This window comes from Nansenia antarctica, assembly GCF_963989245.1.
Source record: "Nansenia antarctica genome assembly, chromosome: 5".
Lineage (NCBI taxonomy): Eukaryota > Metazoa > Chordata > Actinopteri > Argentiniformes > Microstomatidae > Nansenia > Nansenia antarctica.
In genome coordinates this window covers 55515975-55528474 of record NC_137690.1, presented here as the reverse complement: position 1 = coordinate 55528474, position 12500 = coordinate 55515975, and the positions used below count along the sequence as shown (strand labels likewise).

General features: G+C 44.2%; 2 protein-coding genes across 2 annotated transcripts in view; one reads left to right on the top strand and one right to left on the bottom strand.

The window, feature by feature from the left end:
- Positions 1-1114, top strand: part of trak1b (trafficking protein, kinesin binding 1b) — a gene marked incomplete at its 3' end in the record, with an annotated part of 11592 nt that extends 10478 nt beyond the window's left edge. Inside the window, exons 17-18 of the mRNA XM_080531761.1 lie at positions 173-298; positions 439-1114. Of these exons, the coding sequence (XP_080387887.1) occupies positions 173-298; positions 439-1114 (802 nt within the window). The remainder of the gene's footprint in view (positions 1-172; positions 299-438) is intronic.
- An 8454-nt stretch (positions 1115-9568) lies between these two features.
- Positions 9569-12246, bottom strand: LOC308157138 (cholecystokinin-like; the record flags this gene model as incomplete). Its single annotated transcript, XM_080530625.1, has 3 exons — positions 9569-9705; positions 11702-11851; positions 12120-12246. 3 exons carry the CDS (start codon positions 12244-12246, stop codon positions 9569-9571), a joined length of 414 nt encoding a protein of 137 aa, XP_080386751.1.
- Between the last annotated feature and the right edge of the window lie 254 nt (positions 12247-12500).

Below are 12500 nucleotides of genomic sequence, written 5' to 3'. Positions count from 1 at the left end.
GGTTTTGAGGCCCTGTCGGGAGGGTGTTGGCCTGTCTGATGTGGTTGGGGAGGGCGTTCCAGAGGGACGGGGCTGCGGCTGAAAAGGGATGAAAGTGATCAACAGTGTACCTCTTAACTTAACCTGATGCTGTCTATCAATCGTCCCCCTCCCCACCCACCCCCACTTCCAGTTTTAACCCAGGCCTAGCCACGTCTTCCTGTGTGATGACCAGCTCTCTGCTTAGCGCTTCTGCTGCTACACCCTGCGGCCCCCGACGCCTTGGTCTGAGACCCTCAGAATCCTCTACTAACCTCAGGTACACACACACACACTCACACACACACACACACACACACACACACACACACACACATACTAATCTAGTTTTAGATTGATTGATTGATTGATTCACTGAAAATAATGCTACTGCTTCTCCTTCTTGACACTTCTCTCCAGGGACGCTACCCGCACCACCAGTACGTCTCTGGGGTTAGTGCGCCTCCTGCAGGAGAGAGGGATCTCTGCAGCCATGTACCATCAGACCCAGGGCTGGGACGGAAACCAGGGGAGCGGAGGGGTCTTATTCAGTACCTCTGTCACCCCCAATCTCCATCGAGCCCCCCACCCTGACCCCCTGCGCCCCTCCACCCCACCTAACTCCCCTACTGGACAGGGAGGCTCGGTTCTGCCCCGCGGTGGCGGTGCCAACACCCCCCTGGGCTTCGACTTCAAGAGCCCCTCCTACGACAACTTCCTAGCTTCCAAGCCGGCACGTTCCATTCTGAAGGAGGTGACGGGGGGGAACAGGAGCAGGCAGAGGGGGAGAGACTGCGAGAGCCAGACGGACGTTAGCGTGACTGTCCATAACCTCAACCTAGTGGACAAAGTCAAACGCTTTGGCGTGGCTGGAGGACCGCCAGGGGCCGGAACTGGGACTCCAAGCCCAATTCTGGGGCCCCTGGGTGGGATGAGGAGGTCGGGCTCCCCCTTCGGGCCCCTGAATGAGGGGATGAGGAGGAATAGGAGCTATCCAGCCATGGTCGGGGCCAGTATGGCCATGAAGGGACCAGGTCCCCAGGAGGAGACAGAACTGCTGCTAGCCTCCAGGCTGCCCAAACAGAGCAGCAACTAGCAGAGGGACACAGAGCAAGACCTCTCCACTACTGACAAGTTCCATTTACCCCCCAACCCCCCTCCCTTACTGTACACTCACCTGCCTTCTACTGTTAAACACTCACTTACCCCTCTTAGCCCACTCTTCTGGTACTGGTAGCAAGTGAGGTTACTGGTAGCAAGTACGGGACAACGAGCACTGACACACACAACTGAGCACCTCTGCTCCTGCCCTAACATGAACCCCTCTACTGTCATCACGTCTGCGTTACCTCTGAATAGGTTCACCTGAACATGTTGCTATGTATATGCATCAGAATAGGCTGCTGGTGAAATGTGAGATAAAGCTGACAGTAGTACAGACAGCTATGAGTCTATTGTCCCTGTCAGACTGAACACTGACATTTCGTAATGGCCTCATTTTGGTCTCCATTCTCTGGAAGAAGAGAAGCACCTCTCTGTCCTGTCTGTCTTTTGACAGGAAGCCCCCTGCTTTAAACGCTTGCTAGATTTACTGTAATGCTCTCTTCACACTCTTTAACACTGTCACATACCTATGATAGTATTAAGATGCTAAATATGTAGTACCACTAGTACATGCTTTTCTTACCAAGTAATTATGGATTGTGAACTTACTTTAAAGAATATACCATCTTTGATGGTAATGAAATTCTTCCAAATTCATGGAATTTAATCAAATAGATAATCAACTCCTTAGCTTCAATCATTCTTCTGTCTATCTCTATCTATCGACCTATCTACCTATCTGTCTATCTCTCCATCTATCTCTTTGTCTCTCTCTCTTTTCTCTCTCTCATTCTCTTTCCATCTATGTATCTGTCACTCTCTCTCCATCTCTCTGTCTCCCTCTCTCTCACTCACTCTCACTTTCTTTCTCTCTCTCTCTTTCTCCATCTATCTGACTGTCTGTCTGTCTGTCTGTGTCTTTCTCTCTTTCTTTCTGTCCTACTGTACCCCTTTCTCAATTCCTCTCCATGTGATCAATATGTCACTTTAAAGAATCATTTTAGTGATCTTTTGTAAATGTCAAAGATGTATTAGTACCTGTTTTCCTAATTACCTATCAGAGGAAATGTATAGAGATTTCAGAGTGGTCACTGAATGAGTGAGTGAATGAATATGAAAGGCCGATATACCCAAAACTTGAATGAAGGAAAGTTGGTGGGAGAATGAGAGAAGAAAGAGAGGCTTTTCAACTCGTGATCAGAAGCGTCTTGATGAAAGCAAGCAATAGTGCCTCAATCACGTTTGTGTTCCACTGTGTTCATAATGTATGTCCACTTGCAGTGACACAGTGTGTCATTTATCTCTTAAATTAAGTTATGTAAGTTATGTAAGTTATGTATTTATTTAATTAAAGGTCTTTGGTTGAATATGCCAAAGTGTTTTTCACATGTGTAGTGTATGTTACAGGGCACCCTCGTTGTACAGTATGAGACTGTTTTCATTATCATCAATAGATTATATATAGTGATGATGACTCACTCAATAAGAACATTATCCTTACAGGTATCACATAGATTATGTTCCGTAACCTACATATAGAATAATAACATATTGATCATTATAGTGAGCATGCAATAAGGTTCTCAAAAAGTGTTTTTTTCCAATAAAAATGTAACATGAAATTAAATAGTTGTGTGTTGTGTTCCAAACAACTGTTTTGAACATCAAGGGCCCCTCTGGTTTGACACTCGAGATCAGCCACTAACTAGAAAGTATGATCAACCTGCACTGTCTGACGACTGCCAGCAGATGGTGCTGTACTCTAGCAGATTTCAGAATAGAGCTGAACCAATGACCGAACACACTCACTCAATTATGCAGATCAGGGGAGGCTGTTGGAGGTAGACATCGGAGGACGGGCTCTTTGTAATGTATGGAATGGAATCAGATACCGTCCCAGTGTGTTTGATACCATTCCAAACTCTGTTGCATGCATTACAATGATTGCTTACAGATGCGTATTTCAATTATCATGGGTGTCGATCACAGAATCATCATTTGGATAATTATAATATTTTAATCCCATTTACATCACTGAGATCAAATCAGCCTGTGGAATCTCTGGGTAGAATTCAAGACGTGTATCTTCAGAAAATCTTCTGAATCGGGGTTTAACCTGTTTCAGCCTATCTATGAACTTCAGAGTCAAATGTCCCAGTTAACTTTCATCACAACCATCTTGGGTGAGTAGTTCCAGTTTGGACTGCACGATTCAGGTTTGTATACTCTCGTGAATAGAGCGGAATATACCACTTTGATCAAGTTTAACCCCTTTCACACATAGCGGCCTTCCCAGTAGATTCCAAATGTACATATTAATATTGATACAATATCTGACAAGAAATACCTTGAAGAGATGGTTTTTCGGCAGATGGTTCTACGGCAGAAGATAGGTATCAATTCTGCAGTCCTGACAGCAGTGGGCAGCTCGTTCCACCAGCGGGGAGCAAGGACAGTGAAAGGTGAAATATCATCAAGGGAGAGGGGGGAAAAAGTGGGTTTGGGAGAGATGGTAGCAGTGTTGGCGAGAAGTAGAGAAAAGAGCAGCTAATGTCATCAACTTTCTTTTCAAGTCATCCGCAGGCAGGGTGGAGGAGTGAGGAAAATGTGGAGGACAGTTTCCTTGGGTCAGAGGCAGAGGGTTGAATTTTGTACTGGTAGTAAGAAACTTTAGCAGCTGATGCAGAGGAGGTGTAATTTAGGAGGAGAGAGAGGTTTTAGGTCATTAGGGAAGCCGGTTCTTCTCCATTTCTTCTCAGCTGCCCGGAGCCCTATTTTACAAGCTTGCAGGGTTTCAGACAGCCAAGGAGCGCATGGAGAGGTTTGTGCTGGCCTCAAGGTCAGTGGACAGAGAGAGTCGAAGGTTGACGAAAGTGTGGACAGGAGGGTGGAGGAGGCTGCATTAGTGAATACAATAGAGAAGGATTCAGCAGAGGGTAGGGAGGATAAGACAGAGGAAGAGAGAGAGCGGTGGGGGAGGGTACACAGGTTGTGACGAGAGGATACATTGTGGGTAGAGACAGATTGGGAGGGGGTGGATTTGAGAGGAAAGGAGAAGGATACAAAAGGATGATCAGATATTGGAAGAGGGGTAACAGTAAGGTTGGAGGTATGGATGGATCTGGGCAAACAAGGTAGAGCTGATAGCCTGCCTTATGAGTCGGAGGAGAGTTGGACAGGGTAAGGCCAAAGGAGGCGAGAAGGTCAAGTATTCCAGACGTGTGAGCGGTGTGCCGTCCGCAGCGAAGAAGCTAAAAGGACATCCATCTCATCTAGGAAATAGCCACGCTGACCTGGGGGACGATAGATAACAACAATGTGAAGTTTGACAGTGGAGGTTACAGAAACAGCATGAAATTCGAAGGTGGATATAGACAGGTGTAATAGGGGAAGGACATTATGTGAACACTTAAGATGAGGAGTCCTGTGCCTCCCCCTCGACCAGAGAGTCTAGGGGAGTGAGAAAAGGAGAAGCCATCAGAGAGGGCTGCCAGAGTAGCTGTGTTTTCCGGTATAATCCGTGTCTCTGTTAGGGCTTTCACACCGGCAAAGAACCGTGCCAACGTTCGGAGGTTCCCAAACGCGAACGCGAACCGGCACGGTTCTTTGCCGGTGTGAAAGCCCTATGTGAGAGAGGAAGTGGAGGGACATGAAGCTTCAAAGTCCTCCCACGATAATGAGGTTGTGGTCAGTTGAGCATGGTGGATAAATAAGATTAGAGGGGTTGCGAAGGGGGGTGTAGCGTCTATGTGTTCTCCTGAGGGATGAAATAACAGGAATGGAGAGAATGCATGTGATATTAGCAGGTATAGGGATAGAGGGTTAGTGGGCAATACAAAAAGTAGGTAGTGCTCAATACACTCAGAGTCGTGGAAAAATAAATAATAGAAAGAAAATAGAATGTTTTTAATATTCTGAGTAAACTGTCACCGCAAGTTAGACTGAACAGCAAATCACTTATGTAATTAATTTATAATAATAAACAAATAAATGCTGTGAAAACGGAATATAAACTGAATACCCAGTATATATACTGTATATCGGCAGATATATTGGTTATCTGTGAATGTTGCCCCCATAAATCGATACAGGCATGTGCTTGTTTGGGGGAGGGAGGTAGCCTTGGGGTTAGAGAGACCGGCCAGCAATCGATCCCCTGATTCAATCTTCACCCCAGGAGGGAGCTGAATGTGAGCGGTGACTGGAGGGTTGCTGGCATCATATCTAAGGTGCCGACCACTGCTGTTGTGCCCCTGAGCAAGGCACTTAACCCTTAACTGCTCCAGGGTCACCGAAAATGGCTGACCCTGTGCCCAGAGCCCAGAGCTCTGTTCTCTAAAAAATACATGTTGTTGTCTCAGTACTCTTCTTCTTAATCTTATCTTATCTTGAATCTTGTTTTTGGGTGGGTAAGAGAAAACACATGATAATACCAGCCTTAAACTCACAGCCCTCCGAGGACTAAGGACCCTGTTAGGTCTGCTAAATATGTGCTATGGCTGGTTTACTGCTTTCACATTTGCAGCTTTAGAGCTCCATAGGGAAGACTGTTTATTCCATAATCTCTCTCTCTCTCTCTCTCTCTCTCTCTCTCTCTCTCTCTCTCTCTCTCTCTCTCACTCACTCTCTCTCTCACTCACTCTCTAACTCTCCTCTTTCACACACACACACACACACACACACACACACACACACACACACACACACACACACACCTCTGAAGGCATCCATAACCACTGAATAATTCACCAGCTTTCCTTCATTCATCGATCTCTCTAACTCTCCCTCTCTCTTTCCCACCATGCCTCTCTCTTTCACTCCTACTTTGTATCTCAGTGATCTGAATTCACAAATATTCACTCTAAGGTCATGTTCTCACATCCGAATCATGACCCGGAGCAAGTGGATGAGATTGCAACATTGTTGCATCAATTATTTCTCTGATTTGCGTTCTCACAGCCTGCTCTCACAGTTCTCACAGCCCTTTATGTAAACATATGTAACATACGCAATCGAAGCAACAGACGTGATAGTTGAATGGTCAGAAACATTTTGAGGGAATTCAACAGAAACACGAATGATGGACCCACAACAACGTATGGCGTTCGCCCTACTGGCGCTTCTTTTTGGGTTTTGGTGCGAGATAATGGCAAATCAAGATCAATACGAGCATGAGCGGGAAATAGATCTTCACCACCTGCAAATTACTCAGCTTGCTAGGCAGATCTGCCCGTTCGTCCCGCTCTTATCCATATCAACACGCATGCGCTGTTGTTTTCCTATGGACAGCCTCGAGCTCACCAAAAGCGAAGTGAGGCATACGTCATTTCTAATCAGAGCGAAACCACCCTTTTCAGGCGGAGCATGCGTCAGTTGTTTGCTCCAGGAGTGACTTCGAATGCACGTTCTCACAGCTCCAAACGACACAGAGCAAAGCTAATTCGATTCCAAGTGAAGCAAATGTTCTAGTGAGAACACACCCTAACTCAGAGTTCGCATTCGTTCAGCATATGGCCCTTAAGACGTAATGGGGTTCATGATCTATGAAAGACTTTTTAAATCTATGGGTGTGTTCTCACTCACATAAAATAAACAATATAACAACAATAATACAAAACACAACAACTAACTAAAAAGACGATAAGAAAAAACATGAGAGGTAAATAAAAAATGCCAATAATCAAGCCATGTGTGCAAATGTATATGTGCAGTCGGAGGTGGGGTGAGGGAGGGGGCATTACCACCATCCACAACCAGGTAAATATAAGAGTTAATATCAATGACATGTGGGTGTCAAATAACTTAATTAGTAACACTGTCATGGATTATCTTCCATAAAAGATAAAAAAAAGGCGACCACACTTCTAAAAACACGTCTTCCTTATCCTGCAGGTCATATTTAAGCATTTCCAACAACACAGACATTATTTGTGTGATCATAACTGTTCAGTAGGAATGGCATCAGTGTTCCATAAAATTAAAATGCATTTTTTTAGCGTCAAACAATTTCTCATGTTCAGGACTCATATTTACATTTGAATCAACCCCTAAAAGGTGATTTGGTAAATTTGACCTTAAATATCGATTCAACTAGAACATGAATTGATTGCCAAAAGGGTTTGATTACATACAGAAGAGTTCTCCTGGGACACTTATAATAATTATGTTAAGAACTCTGGGAGACATGAGGATGAGTTCACTTTTGCACATATCTGCATCCATGTTTTCTGGTCCATATTTAAGTTCAAATCTTTTCCCCATATCCTTTTCAGAGGTTGGAAGGAAGAAAGCACTCTACTGCTAAGAATCTTATAGATCTTTGAAGTAATTTTCATCGTGAGTTGGGTACAACATTTTTTTCTTCTATTACATCTATTTTAAATCTAAAACTGTCAAGGATTGCAAAGTGTCTTAGGGGGTGTTCACACTTGACTTCTATTTTTAGAAAAAAGCGCAGCCTTCAGCGCCTTTTTACATACTGTACAACCCTATGGGAAAAGGGGAAAAACTGCCCGCCTTTTAAAAAGCGTGAGAAAAGCGCAGCTGCCGCCGCCTTTTTCAGTTGATTTTATTTAACTTTTCAGAAAGGCGCTGTGTGTCGTCAAGCGCCTTTCTGACAGCTGACCAATCAGGACGAGGAGAGTAGGTACGCGTGTACCTTCCCTAGTAACCAACTTCCTAGCAACCGGTGCTCCAAGGCGTCAGACCCATCAAGATGGAGAAAAACAATGTATCAGTTGAGCAACTCGTGATTGCTGTTTCACATAACACCGAGTTGTATGACATGAGTCACAAGAGATACAGCAACATACACATCAAAGACTCAATCTGGGAACAGATCGGTAGATCTTTGGGTTTTTCTGGTAAGTAATGACAATGAACTCATTCACTGATAGCTAGGTAGTTAACTGCTAAATTAACGCTAGATAGCCACGATAGGTGTATATCGACAGTATGTCAAGTTCATTTGTATTCTAGGAAAGGCATGCAGCAGCAAATGGAAATATCTCAGAGATAAATATAAGAGGGGGAAGAGAGAAGAGCAGGAGAAGGCCAGGAGTGGTGCTGAGGGTGGTGTCAAGGAGAGGAAGTGGAAGTACATGGACATCCTATCATTCCTCGAGCCTTACAATCAGGATAGGGAGACCACCTCCAACGTTGAATCTCCAACAGAGATAGGAGAGGTAGTTAAGTAGGCTATTAGTAATGTGTCTTGCAGAAAAACTGTGTATGTAGTTGTCGGTACTGAAAAAAGTTGGTAGAGGAAAGATCATATTCTTCCTTCACCTAGGAAAAGGATTTCATGTTCCTAAATAAACAACCCAAATTTCTTGAAACCTTCATTTGAAGGTGAAGGGGGATAATATATTTAGTTTTGAGGTTAAGTGGACAAAGGATATATTTTGATAAATGGATCTTATAGCTTCAATAGTTGATAATAACAAACAAAAAGAATAAAGTTTCATCTGCAAAAAGAGAGATCTTGTGTTCCTGGTTCCCATCAAGTATGCTATCAATCTTGCAGTCTAACCGAACTGATTGAGCAAAGGGTTCAATCACCAGTGCGAATAAGAGTGGCGATAACAGACACCCTTGCCGATGCCCCTCGCTAAATGAATCTTTTTAGAAAGGAGACCTAAAAAAAGTAACCAGTGCTGTCGGTGATTGCAAGTTTAGATTGTTCAGCTGTAAAGCACATGCCAACCGTCATGGCCAGGAACAGTCACAGCACGTCAAATAATTGGATTTCTATCATTTGTAATAATAATGGCCAGGGTGTACTCATGACTCATCTGTATGCTCCTGGAACCATCATCCTTGAATAAGATGTCACTGAGTGGAAAATGATTCCACTGATGTTCTGCTCTGCACTTATGTTGACCCCTTTTCTCAAGTATTTTACATTGGGGGGCCCGTCCACCACCTACCTTGTTCGTTCGTAGCATACCGTGTTTGTTAACCCCCCCCATCCCCACCCCTCTACAGAAAATACATTCTGCCCCATTCACCTTTCATCACAACTCTCTCTATTTCTTTTTGTTTACGGTGACCAGGAAAATAGACTTGCCGGTCAGGATCTCAAGTTAGGATTATCCCATAGTGAAACACACTTCTAAACTGCCCAGCTAAACATGGTTTACTCTTTATTAATTCAGGTTAGCTTTACCAAGTCAAATGTCTTTTTTTATAGAAACACCTGACATTTATTCATTTTAAACTTCAACAATAAAGAGATATAAAACCAGGAAATAAAACAAAAACTTTAGGAGCTTTTCTGCAAAATTTGGCATATTATATTATATATTGCATCATATAGTTTTACAAACAAATGTACATCAAATACATACAGTACATAGTAAATATACTCTTGATGTTTGACAGTGAGGAGCCGTTTTGAGTTGTTTTATTGTGTCCTCGTACAGAGACCGTGAGAGGGACTATTTCTTTATGAAGTGTACTCATACTCCTCAGCACTGCGGCGGCCGAAATCCATCCATCCCATGTAGTCCCGGTCTTTTATCCGGTGGTTAGCACTCAGACCGCTAGCTCGGCTACTCATCGTCGAGTTCCTACGAACAGAACCTTCGAGAGAGAGAAAGAGGAGAGAGAGAGAGAGAAAGGCCGAAAGAGAGAAAGACAGACAGACAGAGAGAGAGAGAGAGAGAAAGATAGAGAGATTATTATGTATTATTATTATTATTATTATTATTATTATTATTAATAATATTAATATGTTTCCTCCTGTTGTTCCTGAATTATGAGAAGGACGGAGTGAAAGAGAGGGGAGCCAGGTGTGTGTTTCATCTCTATGTACAGTATGTATGCAGGCAATAATCTGAAACAAAATGGTTCTGGCTTTTAGGGAACCATCCTGCTGTTCCCCCATGATGGGACACTGCAATGAATGGATCCACTGTGACACCTGTTTGCCTCAGTGTGGGGTGAGTCCCTGTTAGAGGTGACTTTGGAGGGAGACATTTCAGCACCAGAGGGGTGGGAGAATGCATAACAAAGAAAATATTATTCACTAGCTGTAAATCAACCTGACACAGACATGTGTGTGTGGGCGTGTGTGTGTGTGTGTGTGTGTGTGTGTGTGTGTGTGTGTGTGTGTGTGTGTGTGTGTGTGTGTGTGTAATGGATAGATGTGTTTATTTATCTCAACTTTTGTCTCGTTAACATTGACGGAGTGAGATTTGTTCTGCATGACTGTGTCTTTATGGTGCGGCAGCTTGCGGTGGTAATATCCATGAAGTTCGTACCAAAAGGGGAAGATTTTTTCACCTCTCCCACCTCCCACGCGGGATACACACACACACACACACAAACACACACACACACACACACACACACACACACTCACACACACACAGTGCTTCCATCCCCTGGTGTGGTGAGAGGACTGGCTGTAACATGTTTGACAGTGACACCTCCTACACTATGGCACGTTACTGAGACACACACACACACACACACACACACACACACACACACTCACACACACAGGCCCCTAGGGATGATGTCTTGATTCCGACACAACCTGTGAACAAGGACACTACAAGTCCCGGTCTACGCCAATTCTATGCCCCTGGTATAAAGAGGTAGGTCGTACTGTGGTAAAGGATAGGTTTGGTCTTTTGTTCAGGCATCACTTCTGTGTGTGTGTGTGTGTGTGTGTGTGTGTGTGTGTGTGTGTGTGTAATGTGTGTGTGTGTGTGTGTGTGTGTGTGTCTGTGTCTGTGTCTGTGTCTGTGTCTGTGTCTGTGTGTGTGTGTGTGTGTGTGTGTGTGTGTGTGTGTGTGTGTCTGTGTCTGTGTCTGTGTCTGTGTCTGTGTCTGTGTCTGTGTCTGTGTCTGTGCATGGGTGTGTGTATGTGTGTGTGTGTCCCAAACCTCTCTGAATCTGATCATGTAAATAATAGGATTATTAGCCCGCTCTCTCTCCCTCTCCCATTATCATCCCTCGCTTCTGCCTGTCTTGGTTGTTCACTCTCCCTCCCTCTTTGTCTCTTCCTTCTCCACAGATAAATTACTTTTGACATTGAAGATATTTTTAGTCACAAACCCTATGAGAACTGCATGTGTGCATACGTACCTGTGTGCATGCTTACATACGTGAGTGCGTGCGTGCATGCAGACGTGTGTGTGTGTGTGTGTGTGTGTTCCATATTATAAAGGTCCAGACAGAGATGTTCACCCATCCTGTCACAAAACAGGGGAATGTAGCTGAAGTGAGGGTTATGCAGGACAGCTGAGATGAGGGGAATGGAAGGCTTGTTTTCTCAGTAAGCACCAGGGGAGCCACCCCTCCTAAATGTCGTTGTTTGGTACCTGTACTATAGCAATGACAATAAAGACCATTCATTCATTCATTCATTCATTCATAAGGCGGTGAAACGGAATACACACTATATACTGCACTCACCACACACTCCTGCACAAACCATCAAAGCTTTCCAAAACCACTGACCCTTTTAACAATCAAACCACACACTTATTATCAAAACGGAAGAGAGAGAGAAGGGAGTGAAAGCGAAGGAAGAATACCACACTCATTATGCTCTCATTCACTCATTTACCTTTTCTGGAGGAGATGAGTCTGGCCAGGAGTTCACTGAGGTTGGCCCTGGAGTCTCCTTCCTCCTCTGCCAATGCGAGGGGTTTCAGCTGGGAGACGGAGCGAAGGTGTCGGAGGCGGGGCTCAAACAGGACGTGGGAGTCGGCCTCGTCTATTCAGAGTGGCATAAAGAGTATAAACATGTTATAAAAGAAAAAAAGGAAGAGAGAGAAATGTGGAGAGGGATGGGTTCAGTGAAACTTCATAGCACTCAATTAAAAAGACATTTAAGGTTTTATAAAGAAATACAGGAGGGTGAAAACTGAACAATTTCAAATGCATGGCAAGTAGCTAACTTTCTGAAAAGGTGCATGGTGTCTTGTTGACGTTTGTAGGTAATATATACACTATCTGTGGCGCTAATGTTAGCTTGCTTCAACTCTTACTTTCAGAGGGAGGAGGATTGGCAGGGCGATCTTCGTCTACTGGGGGAGAGGAGTAGGGGCGTCCCAAACAGCTTGTACAGAGGACCGCCAACAGAACACACACACATAACCCAGCAGTCATCTAAGAGAGAGAGAGAGAGAGAAAGGGGGGAGAGAGGGGATGGGGAGGGGAGAGGTATGGGAGAAAAGAGCAGGGGAGAGGTAGTTGGAAAGAAAGACAGTCAGAGAGATGAAAAAAGGATGTGAGATCAAAGTCTCTTTCACTTGTTACACAAAAGGAGTACTCAAATTTGAAATGTTCTTGTCCTGTTTTTACAATTAGAGAAGCACTTTGCGAAGCAATCCGTTCCATTTCCCTTTAGTGAAAACTAGTAT